Source organism: Amblyomma mixtum, chromosome 3 (genome assembly GCF_055824585.1).
Source record: "Amblyomma mixtum isolate Tamu chromosome 3, ASM5582458v1, whole genome shotgun sequence".
Lineage (NCBI taxonomy): Eukaryota > Metazoa > Arthropoda > Arachnida > Ixodida > Ixodidae > Amblyomma > Amblyomma mixtum.
The window spans coordinates 242431131-242454225 of record NC_143014.1 but is presented as its reverse complement, the minus strand read 5'-3'; the positions used below and the strand labels follow the sequence as shown (position 1 = coordinate 242454225).

The 23095-nt window shown below is 45.6% G+C and overlaps 1 protein-coding gene across 1 annotated transcript in view; it reads left to right on the top strand.

Moving 5' to 3' along the window:
• Positions 1 to 4678: 4678 nt before the first annotated feature.
• Positions 4679 to 23095, top strand: part of LOC149354197 (sodium-coupled monocarboxylate transporter 2-like) — a 71650-nt gene continuing 53233 nt past the window's right edge. The window contains exon 1 of the mRNA XM_089577469.1: positions 4679 to 5149. Within this exon, the coding sequence (XP_089433595.1) occupies positions 4817 to 5149 (333 nt within the window). The 5' untranslated portion in view covers positions 4679 to 4816. The remainder of the gene's footprint in view (positions 5150 to 23095) is intronic.

Here is a 23095-nt window from a genome sequence, read left to right as displayed (position 1 = left end):
AATAATAAATCTTAGAGTTAATAAATAAATAAATAAATAAATAAATAAATAAATAAATAAATAAATAAATAAATAAATAAATAAATAAATAAATAAAATGAAGACTGCGGCTGCTACTGGTAGGTGCGGGCCCTGAAGCCTCCAAATCGGCATATGTCCTGAAAAAGGGTTCTACCAGCCGAAAGGACAGTCTCTACTCAAGCGTGCAGCAAGGAAGCCGTACGTCGCATTCTACAGTTTTCTTTCGTGCCTCATGGGAGACTTTACTGCTGCCTCATATTAATTTGAGTTGTTATTGAATGAGCGGAAGGTGCTGTGGGCAAGAATTTGCTAACCAGAAACGCAATGGCACCGCTACGCCCTTCGCGCATCGGACATTGCCCGAGGGAGACACGGGACGTGCCCCATTTCACATGCGCAAGCACTTGGCTGCTAAAAGCGAACCACTTCTAAATATATGAATGATATGTCTCGAAGTGCGGGCTTTAATTATACAGCATGAACCCATGCATTTGTTTCCTAGGAGTCCTCAACGTGGGCACCACGAACAATGAGACTTTTCTAAGGATCATTAAGGTCGCGTACTCTGCTGAAGGTTTCCAGAAAGGAAAAAAGGAGAGTTAGTTTTATTTTCCTGAAAACTATTTCGAGCGGCCGCCATCCACGGCGTGCGTGCAAACACCTCAACGCAGCGAACAACGTGTAGTGGACGACACGGGATCGGTATGCCCTTGTGACGCCAGTGATAAACGTTGGCCACACTAGCAAGCTATTTTTAATTCACGCTTAATACAAATTCAGTCGAGTAGATGTTTAACTAAAGTACATCATACGACCTTGTTGCATGCTTCTAATGGAACAAAGGCCTGCAGCAGAGGCCATGGGGAAAATACATAGAGAAAAAATTGTTTACCCGCGGCTGCACACCTTTTTGTGTACATTCGTAGGAAGGTCCAATCTTCAGTATATATTTTAATAACGACGACGAACCAAACTTTTCTTTAAGTCTCACAATGATAAGTCAATACATTTAACAGCTTGGTTTTTGCAGGGCAAGGCTTTTGAATCTTAATGAAGGATTCAGCTTCTGCCTCAATTTTTTTAATAGAATTTATGGCTTCTTTATTTCTTTAGCAGTTTATTCTTTAGCAGTCGGAGCAACAGAACCGATGCGCGGCGCGAGGCGAGAAGAAGACGATCGGCAGCTGAAGCAGCGGAACCGACGCGCGGCAAAAGCATCAACTGTTCTGGGACCGGACCTGCCCTTGCCCGCTCTAACCGGCCTTAACAACCAGTCATCTCTTGCCAATAAAGGCCGCTGCACTTTATTTATTTATTTACATACCTACAGCTCCCTTGCGGGCATTAGTGTATGGGGGAAAGAATAAAAAACAGTATGAATGCACAGATGATATATTACAAATTCAGCAGCAAATTGAAAGGCATGAAATAAGTATTGAAAAATAAAACAACACGTATACACGTAGTTGTCTTGATATTTGCATCACTTAATCACACTGTATCATGGTAAGTGGAAAAACAGGCATGAGAAGTTATAAGCAATGCTGAAACCCACTAAAAAAGAATATTTTTCAGATCCTGGATAAAAGACGAAGAGGTCCTGGAAACAATTTTTCCAGGCAAACCATTCCACTCATGTATTGTCTTAGGGAAGAAGCTGTTCTTAAATAAGTTTATCCGGCAAGCATATTCACGCACTTTTCGGGAATGGTCCGTTCGTGCAGATGCCTATGTTGGTTTCTTTAGATATCCATCTTTATAGATGCCTGTTCTAGAGTAATGGTAGAGAGAGGGTGCGGTAGATGGTCCTTGGCGATCACAAAATGAACAAGGGAGGGGAAAACCTCAGGTTGCTAGAGCCTGAGGGAGTAAAGGATATTATAAAATTGCGACAAGCTCAGGTATTTTCTTCTCGTTTCAAGCAGCTGCCACCCCAGGTTTTTGGAAATACCGCGATATCTGTTCGAAAAGTCATAATGACCTGAGACAAAGCGAGCAGCACGTGCCTGTACGCGTTCAAGTTTCGCAAGGTTGCGCTGGGTTCACGGATCCCAAGTACTGCAAGCGTACTCAAGACTGGGACGTACATTTGACAGAAATAATGTTTCCTTTAGCTTAGTTGGTGCCTGATTAAAGTTTCGTCTGAGGAAATTTATTATTCGACTAGCCTTCAGAGTTATGTTACGTATATGAGCATTTCATAAGAAATTGGTAGAGAATACAACCCCCGAATATTTGTATTCTCTTGTGACCGACAGGCAGGTTCCATCCATGACATAATTGGTAAGCACTGGCTGTTTCTAGTTGTAAACTTCTTTGTAGTATGTAATATTTTTATATTTCTCTTCTAATCTATCATCGAAACCGCGTTGTTCTTGCTAATCATCATTAGGAACTTTGAGGAAGTTTTGGGACAAGTATGCTTATGTGCAAAATCCTATGAGAGATTTATGTATTGTTGTTTCTGTAATGCTAGTTATAAGCGCGTATTATCTGAGGCCTGAAAGAATGCAAACGAGTGCGATATGATCTGAATGAGCTCGATGGCTCAATATCCGTTTGGTGATTTTGTTAAGATCTCCTGGGTTAAATGTGGAGACAAACACATAGGGTTATATCTTTCTTTTTGATTTCTGGCAAAACGGTTTTTTGGGAAGTCATATCTGTGACTACACCACACATTCAATACGTAAAGGGATGTGTTAACTCTTTCCCTACTACGGGAGAAATGGCCGTATTTAGTGGTTTCGTTTAATTTTTCGCACTAATAACTACGAGGCTTAAAATTTTATTCAATGCATCAAAGTTAGGTCAATTAAGCACACTTTTTAATAATATCGGTTTCGTCGCAATGTTTCATGCTTCATTGTCAGATTCAGTGTCTTATTATCAAGGCAAAATTGTGCACCTGTGTTTGATTGTTTGAGCAGCCTTTAGATGCAATAGGAGTCGTCGTTACATCATTCAGCTTTACTGGTTACTTAAACTGAGTCAGGGAGGTGCAAAATTGCAGCCGCACTGACAATATCTTAAACATAAACTGTTCGCACAAGCCGTGGTGGCTCAGCGCTTATGGCGCTCGGCTGCGGACACGAAAGACGCGGGTGCGACCCCGGCCGCGGCGGTCGCGTTACGATGGAGGTGAAATGTTAGTAGCCGCGCGGTGTCAGTGCACGCCAAAGAACCCCAGGTGGTCGAAATCTCCGGAGCCCTCCACTACGGCACCCATCATAGCGTGAGTCGCTTTCGGAAGTTAAGGAGAGACGTGGGTCTTGAAATGAGCATTTTTATTATTGAAGATATCGTAAAGAAATTGGATGCGTATGTGTGGTTCTTTTACCTGTTTTCAAAAATGTAATTAGTTTCAATATATCTCAGTTAGTACCCATATTAAAGTAAAATAACTGAAGCCCTAGTTTTTCGTTCACACATTCTTTCAACATTTTTTTGGTTTTGATTGAAATAGGACCGTAGGGAAAGACCTGCCATCCAAAGCTATGCTAATTATATTGTTGTTGAAGTATGTCGCCTTATAGGAATGATAAATTTTGCCCAAGCGCCATAATTATCAAGCATTGTCAGGTGACATTATGGTTCACAAAACTTGAAATGTTTAACTCAGCTAAAGAAAAGCAGCATAGCTCCACAGTTAGCTCTTTCAGAATTCAATGGTATAAAAATAGTTAAAATTGCACCATAAAAACGTAATAAAAACTTCAGTAAGTCAAGTAATTTTGGCTAGAAACACGAAGCTGAGAAAATCGCTTTGGAAGTGCGCGCGCCAGCGATTTCAAAGTCGTTGTAGAGGCCTTAAGAAACAGCGGAATGCGACGTGCCAAAACTATTTCGCAGTAGTGAGTAATACCAGGTAGTGGGGAAGGGGTCCAACTTTCAAACAAAACTAAGATGGTGGCCATTGGGGACGTGTTAAAGGGAAGCAACGGGCGTGAGGTCATGCCGCATTTCGCTCCTAAATCGGCATTTGCGGGCTTTGTAGGCGCGGAATATGTATATATCTTAGTAGTTGGAGGTTATATTTAGGCCTCCAACCTTCTAGGGCAGGAACGTTAGAGTGTATTGATCTCGAATATGCCCTTTTGCAAAATATAAATTTACGCATTTTTTGATCAAGACCCGCGTCTCCCCTTAAACCTCATAAACCATAAACTAAACCATAAAGCGTTCGGAAAAGCCTTTTTGTGCCTCTCTGGGCGAGAGTATTCTATTATAGGTCATCTAGAAAACCGCCCAAGACCGACTGCATATAAAATACCTCTGTTCCGAACCGACTTTCTGTTCTTTGCCTGATGATGATATGCCTGATATTCGATGCCTTCTCATTAAACCGCAGGTTCAACGCTATTCGACGCAACGGCTTTGTCTGAAACACTTCAAAAGTATGCCAGCTGTCGCTGCAGTCGAAATCGCATTCTGCCAATGATAAGCGGTGCTTGGTGCAGCAGCGTTCTGTACATAAATATGAATAGCAAGATAGCGGTAGTTGATTGTGGCTGTTGTACTCAGACGCTGAAAGATTTTGTGCAGAAGGCGCGCAGCTGCTGTCTGCCTGTTGGCGTAAGCTGGTATAAACCGCAGGCTGTAGGCTATATTGGTACCTTCCTGGAATCGTCTCTCCTTCCCTACGGAGCGCGTCATTCGCTCTGCGCCGCATCTCCTTGCAGGACCACCAGTGCACCGTGCCACTCAGAACCGTCACCGCAGTCGTGGTCGACGGATCCCTCCGGAACAGCCCCTCGTGGTCAGGAGAGCACGGTGGCAGCGGCGACTGTAGAGCATGGACGCAGCTTGGGCCGAGTACACCGTGTTCACGGTGCTCATGGGAGCCAACTTCGGCCTGGGCCTCTACTTCTCGTTCTACCGGCGGAACCGGAAGTCGACGGCTGACGAAGTATTCTTGGGCAGCCGGTCGCTTCATGCCGTGCCGCTAGCAGTGTCAGCGCTCGCATCCATCATGTCCTCCATCGGAATCGTCGGAGTGTCGGCGCACGTCTACGCCTATGGCACGCACATGTTCTGGAACCAGGTGCTGGCGCCCCTCAATGCACTCATCGTGGCGCACATCGTGGTGCCGGTGCTCTACCGGCTCAGAGTAACATCCGTGTTTGAGGTGAGCCGAGAGGCCGTTAAAGGGCTGAAGCGTGTCCAAAGATTTCGAACACAGTTAGCTGGGAGACTTGATTGAACACTAGGAAAGGAGCAAAGGTCTACAGGACTGCGACACAAAAAAAGGTACTGAACACACACCGCGCTCCTGGAAGGAGGCACCTTACTCGCTGGAGGCACGAAGAACATGCAGCCCATGGGGGACCTCTGTATCCCCTTTTCGAACTGTGGCCTTTGCGTGTATCCTGGTCCTACCTGTGTAATTTGTTTCAAAACTAACAAAATCCTCTTCTCAGTTCATGCGGCACGAAAATCGCTCATACCCATGTCGTTAGCTGTATTTATTTGAGAAGTTTCAGAAAGGCGGTTCTTTTGAAAAGGGAAAGGCAGGAAGTTCCACCTAACGAGCTATCTCAAATATTAAATATAGACGCCATGATAATGCGTTAAAGAGGAATTATACGGCATTATAATCTCCCATAGTCAGCGTACATTATGTGAGATGGCGAACTGGTTGTTCCTCTCTCTAGGTGCTACAATGTGTGTCTGCCATGAGCGCTTTAGCGAGCGGTTAGGTGTGAATAGGAGCCTGCCTATCTGAAGACTTGAAAAGCCGAAAGGAGCTTAACTTTCAACTCACCTCATTTGCGCCGCCGACAGGCTCAGCTGAGATAAAACGTCCTTTGCATTTCCATTTGCATTTTTAATTTGCATTTGAACTGCATTTGCGGTCATCATGGCCCACGTCATAATATATGACATATGCCATTAATAAAATAAAAGAAGAAAGTTCCATATGCACGTGCGAATATTCCATCGAATAGTAAAGTATTCTATTCTATCCGAATGTTTGCTATTCGAAATTTCGATGTATTCGTCTCTAGCGAATAATTTTTCTTGAACTCTTGCTGCGAGTGGTTTTGGTTCAGCGTACCTAATCCAGGATGGCCTCAATCCGTGCCTCCTGCTGCGCTCCGGCGTGTATGCTCGAGCCGGTCTGCGCATGGTCGCGGCAACAGACGCGAACAGACGCAAACGCGGCGCCCAGATCTGTACCTGCCAGTTGCCTGCGGTCGCGCTACCCGCAATAACGGCGGCGGGCGCCAATGCAGAGATTCAGCCTAACGCCACCAGCTTGCGCGCTCCGCCAGTGCGCACGCGCTGATTGGTCCCGACCGGGAAGACGCGCAAACAGCTGGCCGGCCCCCGACGCCTGGTGGCGTCCTTTGTGCGATCTGCTCATGCGCAGTGGGCTCCACACGGGAGCAGATCGCGTTATCCTAGATCACTCTTCGGAGGACCCGCGGCTCCTTTCACTCCCGCGAACGAGTGTGGCGTGACTGCAGCTGTCGCAGCCGCTCTTCTTCTCGTGAAATACGCTAAATAAGCGCGACGGCCGATCTCGAAGTGGAGCTAGCATGAGAGACACGGAAATGGGCGCCCCTTTCCGACGCCGGAGGCAAGGTGTCGCTGGGCGCGTGGTGCGTACGCCTAGCAGGTGTCATGGAGTCACCGCTTAAAAGCAACAGCTGTGCAACGAAACAGGCGCAGTTAATAGCCTTGTCAAGCAGGAAAGTTACGTGCGCTTACGGAGAGTTTCACTCCCTATAAGTGCACTTTGTCAAATCTAGACATCGCAAGTGGAATTTCATCGAAATTTTGAAAAAAGTCGACACAGCTCACTGAGTACGACACAGCTTCAATGAATTCTCTTTTTCATGTATTTGCCTTGTGGGGTAAAAGTACATGATTTTGAAAATGCCTGTTTAGCCATTTAGCGCTTTTTGTGTTCCAGAAGCATTCGAAAAATTCTCTATAAAATTATTCGAAAATAAATTACTGTTAGCTTCGAGTTCACTTCGGCCAAAAAACCACTATTCGCACAAGCCTAGAGTTTCAGTTGCCTCGTGTCTGTAAGTTCTTCATGCCCATGATTACTGTTGCGTAGTCTTAGTCCAATGTGTTTTAATGGAATACCACTTAGGTGGAGTAAAATTGCAATACAGAAGCAATTGCCCACAGAAGCTTCACGGTTGAATAAAAACCCGGGCAGGGTATAATTTTTCTTTAACTGCGAAGCTTGTGTGGAAGCTATACAGCTTTCCTTTTTAGCCATGTAGCTTCATTTTGCGTGGACGCCAATAAGTAATGTCTTCCTTATTATAGGTAGTTTTGAATTGGTCTTGCGTGGATGCAGCAACGTGAAAAATCGCGAGGTTAAATTTTCTCACATTTGGGCTCCTTGGCGCAACGCATTTAAATGTCAATTACGAGGGAGAGACAAAATGAAGATATACACAGGGCGCTGATTATGTTTCCACCTCTCCTTCGCTCTGTCAGCTGCGCAGTTAATGTCTTACAAATTCTGTCACTGCAAAAATAATAACGCGAGACCAAAAAACATGGAGGGCGTTTAAGCTTCTCCTTTACGAGTAGAACGCAATGCCGCTACCGGACTGTCGCTTCGAATCGGCAGCTGTATCTGCAGCCGCACGGCAGGAAAGGGGGGAGGGGGGAAGCGGTGCTCCGCTTTCTCCGTACACGAACGGGATCGCAGCAGCCTCTGGCGGACTCCGCGACGGATGGAAAATTTCTGCCGGACAAACGAGACCTCATGTCCTAATTTAGCTAATGTACGAGATCTATGTAGTATCGCATCATCACGTGGCAGTACACTCGGTGGTGGGTTTATAACTGTCCTTCCCCGATCAATGGTGCCCGAAGCACATCTTACACATCGATGCATCGTACATGCACACGCATCAAGCCATTCAAGTACAATGAACCATCTCAGAAATCTAATTAATCTGGTTGAATTACCTAATCACTCATTAGCATAGTCATAATTACCTATGCACTCATCAGTACATGCTCTTAAGACAGCACTCGAAGTCAGAGACCACAATTCATTCACCAGGTTCGCCTGTATGAAGCTTAAACCAACGAGCGTTTGTGGCCCACGGGTATTGTGCCCGTCTCTCAAGCTGAGGGGTGCGGGTTTGAATCCCATATAATTCACCCCAAATTAATTTTCGTCACAATTAGTTTATGGTTTATGGTTTATGGGGTTTAACGTCCCAAAGCGACTAAGGCTATGAGAGACGCCGTAGTGGAGGGCTCCGGAAATTTCGACCACCTGGGGTTCTTTCAATTTCAATTTCATTTATTTTCCAGAAAATTCTGGCGGCTGCCTGGACTAAAAGCTGTAGGTATACAGCTTGACGAGGCCCAGGCAGCCGTTACAAGGCATAGGAGCAGACTTTGTTGAGAACATTGACATACACACAAAAAAATAAAAACGAACACATAGTCAGGTTACAGTTTTCACAAAACAGGACATCCAGAAAGCACAAAATCATCAACAAATTACAATAGGGAAATACAGAAAACATATTTGCATAAGATACAAGGGAGCAGCTGTACTTAGGCGCGAATTATACGTAAGGGATTATTTTTGAAGAAATAATTCACGCAATGCTTTCTTAGTAGGGTTATTTATGTCTTTATATCTATTTAAAATTACTGGAAGATTGTGCTGTAATACTTGGAACTTATAGTCAGTGCGAAAATGGGGAACAAACCAAGTGTCTGTGTTGCGAGTATTAACTGTGTGATCGTTCTGTTTCAATAGCGCAGTGCCTTCAATCATAGACCTAAAGGATGACGACAGATGAAATGAAAGCAATATTCGGAATTCATACATACTTTGAATTTTTAACACACTGAATGTTTCAAAAGCTTGCCGTGTGTGGCTTAGGTAATCAAGATTGGCAATGTGACGTATAGCTTTCTTTTGCAGAAGGTAAATTTTTTCTATGTTGGCCTTAGTTGTTGTCAACCAGACTAATGAGCAATAGCTTATTTGCGAGACAAATAATGCATTATATATTTGTAGCTTTATTTTACCAGGAAGGAACGCGCGGCAACGAGCAATTGCACCTGTTACCAACGAGAGGTTTTTTATTATCTTCTCAACATGCGAATCCCATGTAAGGTGTGAAGAAAAAGTTACACCTAGTATGGTGTGTTCGTGAACAATTTCAATTTCTTCACCACCACAAGTGATCTTTTTTTCTAGACGAAAATTTATGTTTCTTGCACAAAATAACATAACTTTTGTTTTTGCAGGATTAATTTTTAGTAGATTAATATCAGACCATTCATGAAGCCGACGTGCACTGACATCGCACAGTACACGAGCCTCGAATTTCTCCTCCAAAGAAATTCAGCCGCCGCGGCCGGGATCGAACCCGCGTCTTCCGGGCCAGCAGCCGAGCACCATAGCCACTGAGCCACCGCGGCGGCCACACAATTAGTTTACTTTGCATACATAAACGTCCTTAAGTCGTTTCCGACCAATCCGAGCGCGCTAGCGCCAGTTTGTCTTTCACCGTGCCGGTTCCGCGCGTCGACGGAGCAGCATACGTATATGTATATACACTTAAAAAAAAAGTTGGTAAAAGGCAGTAAAAAGGTAGTAAGTGCAGCAGTTACTAACTCTGACTTCATTTTACTACTTTTTATCAGCTATTTACTACCCGCTTGAATGTATAATTAGTAAAAGTAGCCCTTGCTACCCTTTTACTAACTGTGGTAGCTAGTTACTACCTAGTTAGTACCGTTCCTTCTACCCTAAAACAAAGTCAAGGATTATAACTGACACAGATTGTCGTGCCAATAAATTGGTTTTCTAATTAAACATGGCTGCAGGGGCGTATGGTTAGGTAGACTACGCTGTTTCTACAATCTCAACTTCATAATTAACGCTGGGATCTTAGCTCAACCGTTAAGAGACACTAGCCCGTAAATGAGTGTCAGATTTCCGGAGTGTATAACACTGAAAAAGATTTATCTGTGCACGCGCCGTGCGCGAGTGGGACTCTTGCTCTTTTGTGCTTTTCTCGGTTGTTGATGCAAGGTTGGGTGTGATTTACGGCCAACACGCTCTGATAGCTCTGTCTGCTTTCGGGAATTAGTCAAACTGACTATGAAGCTTTTTTATTTTTCCAGTATGCATAAATTTCACAAGCCACGCCAGCACGCCGTACGAAGAATCTAGTGACATATGCGAGTTTCTATTCATTTTCTTAGTAAATACTGCTAGCTTTCCGTTTCTAACTGCGGGTGGCAGCGCTTACTAACTCACTGGGGTTGTAACTGTTACTAACCTTCCCGTTATTAACTGCAGTTACTAAGAGGGTAGTAACGTATGTGACAACCAGTTTCTACCCCAAAGTTAGTAAGTACTACTACCTTTTTTCTAAGAGTGTACACGTGAAGCAAGAGTGTGATCGCGCTGGCACGTTTGAATTGCGCGAGGTCATGTCGTTTGACATCTGGATTCTGTCGTTTAGGCGTTTTTCGACCACGCCGCCGGTCAACGCTGAAACCGGTTTTTCTGCGACACGGGGTATTTAAAGCGTTGAAAACTATTGGAGTAGAATGACAGAAGCCAACAGCCACAGAAACCAAGGGGCACAGGGGATTTTTTTTATTTATTTATTTAATTTGTGGTGTTGATCAATTTAGGATATTACTGAATATGTTATCGCTTAATGCTAATTGATTAGAAAAGCAGAAGAAAAAACAACCACATGCCGCCGGTGGGATCCGAACCCACGACCTCCGAATTACGCGTCCGGTGCTCTACCTCTGAGCTACGGCGACGGCTGTCAAATCTTCTGCTTTAGGGGGTATTTATGTTTACAAGTAACCTAACCTTGAGAGTGTTCATCAGCGCCACCCACGTTCATAAGCGGCGGACGTGGAACGTCCTTAGTTACCGCAGGTGTGACGTGGAACGTCAACGAACGCAGAGGGTGGAAGCTGCGTGAGAACCCTCTTATGCTTCCTATGGCGTCAAGGCTGCCAGAACCGAGGCCCTCGCTTAGAAATTAAGCAAACAAGGAAAGGGGAATGAGGGGCTCGTTATAAATATGACAGAAGCCAACAGCCACAGAAACCAAGGGGCACAGGGGATTTTTTTTAAATTTATTTATTTAATTTGTGGTGTTGATCAATTTAGGATATTACTGAATATGTTATCGCTTAATGCTAATTGATTAGAAAAGCAGAAGAAAAAACAACCACATGCCGCCGGTGGGATGACAGTAGAAGTCATTTTAAACCGTATTTTTCTTCACTCATGTTTTTCTGACAGGGTGTAAAATTCTCATTTTGAACATAAATGAAAGTGCGTTATTGCATAGAATTTTGGAACAGCGGCGCATTAGGCAAAAGATCGACGTTGTAATCCTTTTTTTTTTTTGACGAGATGGGCCCCAGGTGTGTTGTGAGAGCGGTTCGACGCTGTGCATAGCAGCCACATGGGGAGCGCCGGAGACGCCGTCTAAGGGGAAAAAAAGGCCGATGGCTTTATTCCATTCGGAACAACCACTCTCACGAAGAACACTATTACAAGCGTAGTTTGCACATACTCTTCAAAAAAAAAAAAACATTCACAATATATGCTGTATGCACTGTGCCCAAGGTTTCCATCTCTTGATGCTGGAAGCATAAGTGATTGTTAAGGCTATTATAATCTTTCTTTTACAGTCGGTCCGTCCTTATGGTTTAGCATGCCCGAACAGTGGGACTTGCAGGTGATAATATAAATACTTTCGCGAAGATGTATTACACTCCAAAATTATAACAAATATTAAATGTATACTGTTACGGGTAAGTACAATCGTCAGCACGTGACGGAAAGCATGGCCGGGAGCGGCCGGGAGCGGCTTGGACTGACGCCAGCGCCGCGAAGTGTTGTGCGCTGTTGCCCAGATAATATCTCGGTATGTTTGCGGCGGCTGACGATAGCTAGAGCGCAGCTCGATTTGACTACTCACCTTGTTCTTTCGCTTGTATCTGGCCGGCGGGGTGAGTGCGCTCACTTCACTGATTCGCGACTTTTCTCTACTGGCCGCGGCTCACGCAGGCGCAGAAAACACGTTGCGATTTGCTTATTTCCAAAAAGCTTTAAAGTGGCGCTGCTTCAGACCACTGGAGCGCTTTTGCAGCTCGGGCTCAAAGCCGTTGATCGAAAGAAATGAAGATTCGGGAAAGCAGAGCAAACGTCAGTTTGTGGCGTTTGTAAAGACTGGGCAATAATTTTTTTAATCCGGTGGCATCGTTGCGCAGGTTCTTCACTTCTCATATTCTGGGACAGCGTGCGTCGCTGTGCTCTCGCAGGTTAGTGTCTGGCTTCCTGTTTCGCCCACGCTGCACTGTAGATGCAGTGCAGGTGCGTAAGAGCTGCTCGTGTCATGAACAAGAAAGACACGTCGATGCAATTCAAACTAAAATTTGGTTATTAGCGAGAAGCGTCAACAAAACTGAAGCGAGTCGAGTTCGGGCACAAGCACAGAATAGGAACAAACCAGTCCTAGTTTCAACGAGTAATAAAGACTGGAGAACTTGTTGGCAGCAAAAAGAGGAAAAAAATAAAGGAAATAAAACATGGTACAAATGAAGTTCTGCCTAATTGACAACCTAGTAGCGCCTGCTCCCGCCATGTGCGCTTTTCACTGCGTCTATTCGCTCAGGTAGCGAATTGTAGAGCGCGTTAACCACCTCTCTGCTCGCCCGCAACAGCTCCTGTTCTTATAGGGAGATCCAGAGCTGGACCGCAGTTGTGTAACTCGAGCCCAAGCGCCTCAAAAAATTCGATTTCTTCATGGCCCAAATATTTTCAGTAATGTTCACATCGGGGCTACGGATGGGCCACTCAAGCTGCATGATCGCTTGGCGATCTAGGAACTCCTGTGCAACTCGTGCAGTGTGGATGGGGGTGCGGTCGTGCTGAAACCAGAAGAATCCCTCCAGGAACGGCCCATCCAGCACGTAGGGCATGAGCATGCTCCAATGTGTCCACGTAGGAGTCCGCTGTCATACAGCCTGGAATTCTGTGGATGGGTCCCAGGCTTTGTTAGCTCACCGCACCCCATCCTTCATGGCTGTGCGTCCGCGTGTGCGCACGTCCCAGACGTACCGGTCATCGCAACTGAAAAAAATATGACTTGCCATCACTGGATGGCTGTAAAATGCACCAAGTACTTACCGGTAATGTTCAGGACGCCAAAATCTTTGGCGTTGGTCCCACCGCGTACAAAACGTTGCTTCGTCTGCAAATACGACGTATTCCCAGTCGCTCGGCGTCCAGTCTTCGTGTTCTTGAGCGAACTGAAGTCGCTGGTGGCGATGCGACGCTTCCAACACTGGCTTCCTTGCTGCGACCCGGCTTTGGATGCCCGCTTCACGCAGTCTCCTGCGCACAGTGTCTGTGCTAACTTGTAGCCCAAGCTCATGGCGTATTTGGCGCGCTGTCAGGAAGGGATCGTCGACTGAAGCGGCTACAATGTGAAGATCATCTTTTGGGGTTGTTGCCCGCTCCGGAATGGCGCGTGCAGCATCATCTATCCGTTCTTCGCCTGTGAATGCCCGGACAATTCGGTTCACCGTGGCAACTGGGCGCCCAACTGTAGCAGCTATTTCTCGCTGCGACATTGTGCGGGCCGTGTAAACTATAGCGAGGCGTAGAAAGAGAAGTTTATTTTTTCTGTTTTAACAAAGAAAATACAAACCAAAACAGATGAACTTAATGCTCTGATCAGTCAAGCACATGCTCAGTGACGCAGCACTGAGCACGTCAGTAATGCAGTAAAAATGCCGATACTCGACCGCCGCGCAGGACGATAAAGTATGTCGACCATTTGCGCAAGAACTCAGCCTCGCTCATTGACAGAGCGTCCATGCATGCTTGTTCAAAGAGGCGCGTGCGCAGGCGCTGCAACATTGGGAACATTGTTCTTTGCGGACGCCCATTTAAGGATGCCACTCCACGCTGCCGCCACAAAACGAACATGCCGACACACAAGAGCATATTTTGAAACACTTCGGGAGAACTAGTGCGCGCTTCCAGGCGGGTTAAAAACATGCGTGACACTAATGTCCAAAAGGTGCGCGCAACTACACACTCAAACATTGCGTGCTGCAAAGTTTCAAGCAGACCGCACTGCGGGCATCGGGCGGAGGGCGCCACGCCCCACGCCGCAAGGCGGTCTCTTGTGGGCAGGACCCGCCAGCCTCGCAGCCAGCCGAAGTCCCTGACATCTGCAGGAAGCGTAGCTGAGGTCAGTTGGCGCCAGCGTGCGCGTCTCGTTTTCTGGAGTTGTTCGCGGGTCAGCGCAGCGACCGTTAGTGCTTCACACATCCTGGAGGGCGGGGTTTCATCAACAGCGAGGCGCTCTTCCCTCGACACTCTTCGCGGCATCTTTAGCACACACTGCTTAGATGCATGGCTTTATATAATCCTGGTGTAGCGTCATCGCAAAAAAATTTATTGGCTGTCGCCGCGCCTATATCGGCGTTAGCGGGTTTATGCTGTCTCATCTGGCTACCTGCCCGAAAACGGTCCACTTCGTGCTTCCTTATCGCTTCATGCTGTCTTTTAATAATTTACTAGGCTGCTTTGCACAAAATTCCCGAAACGTAACCCGTGATTTGTGCCGTTGATGATATTCTTACACGAGCAACGTCATGTTACAGTATTCTTCCCTCTTGATACCAATCCTCGCGCCAAATCAAGTGCCATGCATGCCATATCAGAGTCACTTGTTAAAGATCGCATCAGGAGTGCCCGAATGAGAGCACACGGCAACCGTTCACTTGGTACGCAGAATATCCCACAAGGTAATCTATTATAAGTAGGGGTGTGCGAATATCAGATTTTTCGAATACGAAGCGAATACGAATACTTGGTTCCGAATATCGAATCGAATATCGAATAATCAAGGACAGACGCATTTAACCACTACAAAACATTTATTTGAGCACCCAAAAACATCACAGTTCAACTATCAGTAATGAAATGAGCACAAAAGGTGTGTGTGGTTACACAAAAAGTATCAAAGTCTCGAACATTGTTCTTAGAAGAGTGGAAATATCAGAGAAGATGGCTAGTACACAGCATTGATCAAGGCTAGCTTGCCATAAGCACAAAAGCGCGTTGCTGGGATGGACATAAAATGTTGTCGTGAAGGAAAACCGGCTGCTCCATATGGTCAGGCAGAAGTAGTTCTCTTCTAGCTGAAACGACTTCTCCAGCCAAAGAAAATGCCCTCTCAATTTGCACTGAACTGGCACGTAATGCGAGGTATTTCGTGCACAGCTCTGACTATACCAGCTTCGCAGGTATAGCCACAAAGAAGCTCACCAGCGCAGTCAGCTACTGCATGGCCCAACGTTACGCATTGCTCTGGGCGCCGCCATGTTGTTATGTCTCTGTCGATAGGACTTGTGGACCGAAATGAACGCCGGTGCTCGCAATAGAATATTCGGTTAGATCCGAATATTCGCGTCGTGTCGAGTATTCGAAACAACACGAATACTTGGATTTCGAATCGAATACGAATACTAAAAATATAATATTCGAATTATATTCGAAAATTTCGAATATTCGCACACCCCTAATTATAAGCCAACCGGTATCCTTCATCGGCTTATACCATTGGACTCGTTGCATCTCTGGTCAGAGGCTTCCTAGTTTGCGTAATATTGCCGCCGCGGCATCCAATGGTTTTTATGTTCAGCTGCTGTCCCGAGAGACCCGGGTTAGATCCCGGCCGCGGCGGTCGTATCTTGGTGGATGCGAAATGCTATACGCACGTGTGCTATGCGATGCCAGTGCACGTAAAAGAACTACAGGTGTGAGAAATTATCCGCTGCCCTCCACAGCTGTATCCACAACCTGAGTCGCTTTGGCGTGGCATCCATAGCCTGAGTCGCTTTGGGACATTAAATATCATAAAACCAAACCAAGTTTCCCAAAGAGTCAGTTTTTTATCCCAAGGGATGCTATACATAGCGCTTCTCGCTAATAACCAGGCATTAAAATCTTAGTTTGAATGGCATCCACGTGTATTTCTTGCTCATGACACGAGCAGCTGTTACGCACCTGCACTGCATCTACAGTGCAGCGTGGGCGAAACAGGAAGCCAGACACTAACCTGCGAGAGCACAGCGACGCACGCTGTCCCAGAATATGAGAAGTGAAGAACCTGCGCAACGATGCCACCGGATTTAAAAATTTATTGCCCAATCTTTACAAACGCCACAAACCCACGTTTGCTCCGCTTTTCCGAATCTTCATTTCTTTAATAACAAGAAGAAGAATGGAGTGGAGCGCATTCGGCAGGTTCTCTCAGATCATGAATCCTTCAAGAGAAAGGCATATAACGGCTTTATCTTACCGGTACTCACCTACGGGGAAGAAACGTGGAGGCTGAAAAAAAAGGCTTAGTTTAGATTGACCACAGCGCAGCAAGCTTTGGAAAGAGAAATGGTTGGTTTGGTTTATGGGGTTTAACGTCCCAAAGCGACTAAGGCTATGAGAGACGCCGTAGTGGAGGGCTCCAGAAATTTCGACCACCTGGGGTTCTTTAACGTGCACTGACATCGCACAGTACACGGGCCTCGAATTTCTCCTCCAAAGAAATTCAGCCGCCGCGGCCGGGATCGAACCCGCGTCTTTCGGGCTAGCAGCCGAGCACCATAGCTACTGAGCCACCGCGGCGGCGGAAAGAGAAATGATATAGGTGTAATGAGGCCATGGCATGGTTGTTCATACTGCAGTTTTGTACTTCAGTAAATAATCCAAGAGCCTATGATTCAATTTCCAAATTTTTAGTGCCCTGGACGTGTTGCATATTACAAAAAACGCGATCGAAATCGGAACCGGGGAACTGCTCCCACCGGCAGCTGCTGCCGTACTTAATGCGCGCGTGACGTCACAAGGGCGTACATGAAGTAGCATCATCTGCTATCGTTGCTGAAATGCGCTCAACTATATGTCTCGTTCCCTGTACTTTCGTGGGCGATAGAAGTAGCAGTCGTCCCTTATATATGAGTGACTGTTGCCGCAACAGCGATAACAGTAATGTAGGTTTCCGTCTGCATGGTTAGGGTCCGATCACACTAGGCAGGTGCGACGCCGATCGACGGCCGATGGGCTGGTCGGTATGCAGATGCCGTCGCTGACACACCGGTCTGTCACACCACACCAACGACGATGCCAGCACAACCAACGACCGCGTATCTTAGCAGTGTAAAGAGTGAGGAAAGTGGGAACCAGAAGAGTGCGGTGGGGGGTACGGCGTTCTATAAACTTAAACATTAGTGGGAAACATCATTCTAGTCAAGGGGACATACGCGACGGACATGCAGCAGCGAAGATGTGCTTTCATTTGGTGCCTGCGCATAGAACCGAGCGGCAAGGCAAGCCATACGGGTAAAACACCGCGCCACGGTGCCGCTCGTAGCTTGGGCTTGTGTGGCCGAGCGAAAGCTACACGCTCGGTGAGGCACAGCGTGAAAAACTGCGCTTGTGTCTACCTTATCCGTGCAGAAAAAAAAAAACTAAACGAGCGGCTACATTTCATATCTTCACACTTCAACTGTAATCAGCGGCGCACTTTTGCCAGATAATTAAATTTTGGTCGACGGCAGCCCGCAGGCACTTTTGTGACGAGGCCTAGCGAGTCCGCAGGATTCGTTTGTGTAATTTCGGCGATTGCAGTGATTTCGGTGATTTCGGCGATTGCAATTCATACGTTTTAGCGCATACAAATGGTTGTCGAGCGTAGTTTTGGCTACAGTCACCTCAAATCGATGATTGCTTGCATCGCAGGACGCGCATACAATAAGGGAGAAGTGCCAAAGTGACCCGGTCTCTAGAGCAGATTCAGGAGGCAGCTGGCAGCAGTCGTCTGCGTCGACTCTGGACAACAAATTTGCCTGTTTTAATCCATTACAATGGCCTCCAAACGTATTTCTAGATGAAGCGATTTAAAATCAAGTATTGGTGACATCGGAGGAAGCACATACAACTACCCTGGTAGAAAAAGATGTTGCAGGAACATTGCAGCAATGCATCACTCACGGTGCCGCAGTCTCGCCTTCTTCAGCACATTCAGATGAATGCAGTTATCACCCCGTCCCGCCTCTTCCTCTATCGCTATCGATCGGACCCTTCCTGTCCCAACTGCCCCTGTATCTATGCGGACCTGGCCCATTGCCTCTTCTATTGCCCGGCTGCTCAGCAGTTGGGTTCCTTCCTCCACCCTCACTATCCATCACCACCTGGCTCGACTGGCTTGGCGCTGACGGGGAAGAAGAACAGCGGCTTCTGGTCGCCCAGGTGGTCGACATGCTCGGCCTATAAATTATGGTCGAATAAAAGTCTTTTACTACTACTACTACTACTACTCTCACTGTAATGTTGCTACAACGTGGATAATGTCCTCTTGAAATCCCATTCAGCTAACGTTAGCATGCAACATCACAACAATATTACTGCCATGTTTCAGCAATGTTGCTGCATCATTGCTGAAACGTTTAAGCAATGTTATATAACGTTTTAGGAAATTTAAAACAACCGTCCAGTAACATACAATATATGCATGCGTGCTGCATGCACACCTTGAAGATTTTGCTCCTGCCTTTCATAGCTTGACCAGCCAACAACTTGTAAGAAAGGCAGTGCTTAAACAGTCAAAAAAATCTGCAGAGTGACTAGAAACACTTTTTTTTGCTCTTCGAAGCTTGACCCCGGAACTAATGGAGACATTTCGGGCCTGTACTCGGCAATGCTGCATCCTGCACGAGTCCCAGCAGAGTGTAGCCCAAGTGGTACAAAGTAAAAAAAAAAGTTACACTTGAAACTAGGAAATCTGATGGAGAATATCTGCCAGAACAAAAACGTTCAACTAGCTTTTGCATGCAATCCCTGATACCATAGACATGTTTTGACAGAAACATGCCATCAAGAGTGCGAAACATTGAGCTTAGATGAAATTTATGATCTTTTCAGTACATTGCTACGACAGCGGAGAGGTCATGCTAGAATAAATTCGTGTCCGCAACCAAAGCACGGTATCGTTGAGAGTCGGCGTTGCACATCATTGATATGAACACCTCATTCACCTTGTTTTTGAAATTTTTGTTGTTCCCAGGAGCACATCTGTAAATAATACTATGCATAAAAAGAGAAAAACATGAGCAGGGAGAGGTATTCTATAGATTTACTAGTTTGCAATACCACCATGCAGCCACTGTCTTAACTGCTTCACAGGTACTGTCCAGACTAAGGCCTGCTGTCGGCCAAGTTGAATATGTCAGAGTATGTGCTGCTAGTTGTGCTCGTCAAGCACAATGCACCTAAAAGGCATCTTGTACTTGCAGCAGCTACATCTCTCCATATATCTGACAAGGAACTGAGGTGAATGGCTTATTCAGAAAGTTTCTCACCTTTGCTTAATCCTTGGGGCAATACCATTGGGGCCTACCATTGTCAATCAGCTGCATATGACTGCACCTTCTTATCTGTGACTCCAGCAAACTTTTTTTTCCCTGACAATGAAAAGTTCAAAACCAAGAATGCAGAAGGATGTGTGATCAGCCATTGCAGCGAATGATATACAAAACCTATTATCCAATCTTGTGAGAATTGTGAGCCATGACAAATTTTGAAGGCGTGAGTAGAAAGTTAAATAAAGGGCAAGAAATTAAGTTACTAACTACTGGAATGTAAAGGGTCCAAGGGCATTATACATGTTCTTTTCTATAAATTATTGGATCATTTTATTCCAATTTGTGCACCGTATTAGCCTGCATATGGAAAATCCGACTGTTGCTAGTTCACGAAACTTAATCTGAGTCTTGAATTTAAGTCTCTAGGACCTATTGATGTGCAAAGAAAAATTTAGCCCAGCAGTCGCTTTCAAAAAAGGCAAACCGAGGCTCTCACCTACTTGTGATGCTCTGGAAGTGACATGGCTACATCAGAACTACCTCTGATACTGTTAACACAAGGTTGTTGTGATCCACATCCGACAGATATGTGTGGTCTCACTTAAGTATTTCAATAACTGTACTAAGTTACTGCTGTTATGCCAAGTGGCAGGGCCCATCACTTCGTCTTCTCGAGGAAAAAATACTTCACAGTGTCTATTTTCCCAGTGCCCAGGAGAATTTTTGTCCTAAAAATTTCAAAGCACTCGCTTCTGATTGGCTACATAAAACCATGTGACTGTTTACCAAAACTGATTTTGATATTCTCACGGCCGTCTTTTAAGAGAGAACGCTCTAGATGTATATTCCATGCTGTACCACTCCAGATCTACATTCGATGAGGTACCGCAATTAGCAATTTTCATCACCAGGTACTTGGCTGCTCATTGGGTTGCAAGTGCTGCGAATAGGGAGCAGAGACATAGGAATTTAAGGGGTCTTTGTGAGACAGTCCATGTGTACCAATAACCAGCAACCATGGCGTGGAATGACAAAAATAATAAAACCCAAAAAGAACAAACGAATACGGGAAGCAAAACACATTATTAGCAGGTTCAGTTCGCGAGCTCGAGACCTGAGCCCGCGCGCGACAAGAAGACCACAACGGCGCTTTAGAGAACATTTTGTCGCATAAGAGCAATTTATTAGTAACTGCTTCCGCTTTCAGCTCTGCAAGCCACACTGAAATTTTAACCTTTACTCCCCGAAGTTCTGAGCAGTGGAGAAGGGTTGTGAAAAAATTGGGGAGTACTCTTAATCTGGATCTTTCAATTGGCGAGAGGCATGTCAATCCGGTACATCACACGTTAGCGGCGAAAATGAACTGTCCGCCAGAATACTTCAACCACAATCTAATACTACGGGGTTTAGATTAAACATCTTTCACCTCGGGTCTTTCCGGGGCATCTGTCGGACGTTTCAATTGTGTTGTCGGCTACGGTGCTGACCACGCTTGTGCGCAGCAGGCGTACTAGAGTCGCGGTCGGCGCTCTTGTAGATTTCGGGCACACAGCATTAAATGTACTCAGACATTCGCCTTTGTAGCATGCTGCACTTCCGGATACGAGACGACATTGAGGCAAGGATTATCTGGTTCTTTATCTCAAGGTCCGCGTTTCCAAAATAAGAGTGCCGAGGCAGCTGTATGAGCCATGCGTAAAACGCGTAAAAGAACTTACTGCGTTTTTCGCCGATGTTATGATGGCGCGCTTTCTGGCATTCATCCGCCGTAGTGTTGCATCCTACAAAAATGATCTCGAGTCCCTCAGCCAACTTGGAGCAGTCGTGACCGATAGAGTTGAGGTCAGTTGCTCGCAGACCGCCACGCGCACGCTTCGTTGCTTCCGCTCGTTGCCGGCGAGGATTGATACGATGCATTATTCGCTCGCTTTCCACTTACACAAGTTAAAGAGCACTTTGACACCATTGTAATGTTTGATTAGGCCCGACTGCGTCATTCTGGCGAACAGACTGACACTGATTAACACCAACCACCACAATAGCATCCCGCCGCAAGCGCCATATTCTTTGTTCTTTCTCGGGTGCCAACCGGATGTTCGTGCTTCGCTATACACAGGCACCACTGCGCATCTCTTGCGCTGTTTTATTTTATAATATCATCCAGCTGGACAGAATATATTTTTTAGTTTTTTATCTATCGTCTTCACCGCGGTTACGAAAGCGCTATTCTTTCAAGACACCAATATTGAGCTAATTAAAAGTTAATCAGCAGTTTTAGCTGCTTAGTACGCTTTCCAAAACTACAGAGATCGCTCAGCTTTTAAAAAGCTCGCTCAAACAGACTATGGGTAAACATAAAACAACATTTTTCAACGTTACACAAACATATGGCAGTATGACATATGGGCTGAGTTGCGTGTGTAACGTTGTAGCGATGTTGTTGTCTAATATTACAGCAACATCCCTTCAATAATGTTTAAACAACATTGCTGTAAGTGTGCTATTGTTGTGCAACATTTTGAAACGCTGCGTAAGCATTGTAACAAGCTGTTGAACATTGTGCAACAAAGAACAACATAGGTAACATTGCTGCAGTGTCTGCAGAAGACTGAGCGAAGACTGAGACAACATTGCTGCAGAAGACTGAGCGATGGGGTCACGGGGCAGCATATCTTCTGTTACGGATTGGCACATTCACACGGGCAGAGAGTCGCCGAGAGCGATGTCGCTGTTTCCAGCCGCACGCTTCCCGACAGGTACGGCGAAGTATAGTGGAGCGAAAAAAAAAGCGCGCAGCAAAAACAAACTCGTCCCGTCAGCCACTTTATATCAGCGCCAACGTATTGTTCGTCACTTGTCGATCACCAACACAAAGTTCACGTGAATCACTGCCACACAAAGACTTTTTTTATTAGATCATTATTAGATCATTTATTATTAGTCAAGGAGTACTACTGATGACTGGAAGACTGTTGTGGTCATACGGGTACATAGAGCCGCAGATAAACAGAATCCAACTAACCATTGACCCATATCTTTGAGAACAATAGCATGCAAAATAAAGGTACATTTATTTACACATCTTGTTAATTTTCTCGAAGGTAACAATTTCTTCTCTCTAACAGAGCATGACTTCCGAAAGTTTTTCTCTTGTGACATTCAACTACTTTCCTTAACTTACGACTTGCCCTTCTATTTGTAGTCCGCTTTTTCATCTGACTGAATATTTCTTGACTTTTCTAAACCATTCGATAAAGTTAATAACTCGTTGGTATTACATAAACTAATTTTGCTGAACATTGACCCTGCAGTTCTTAACTGGATCCGTGGATTTCCTTCTTCTCGTGTTGAATTTGTCAGCATTAATGACGCTGATTCCTCTACTGTACCATTTGGTTCTGAAGCTTCTCAAGGATCAGTACTTGGCCCCCTTGCCTTGTTTTATCTTCTATATTGCGGTGAATTGCCGCTCCTCTCTGTAATGTACTCTGTATCCTGAGAGTAAAATAAATATGTCTTGCCGAGGAGTATGCCCGGAGCAGGGGGGAGGGCGAGAGAAAAAGAGAGAGGGTGCTAATTCCCCCCCCCCCCCCCTCTTTGGCAGATTGAAAGCTCGGCGCCTATTGTAGTGTGTAAACGAGTAATA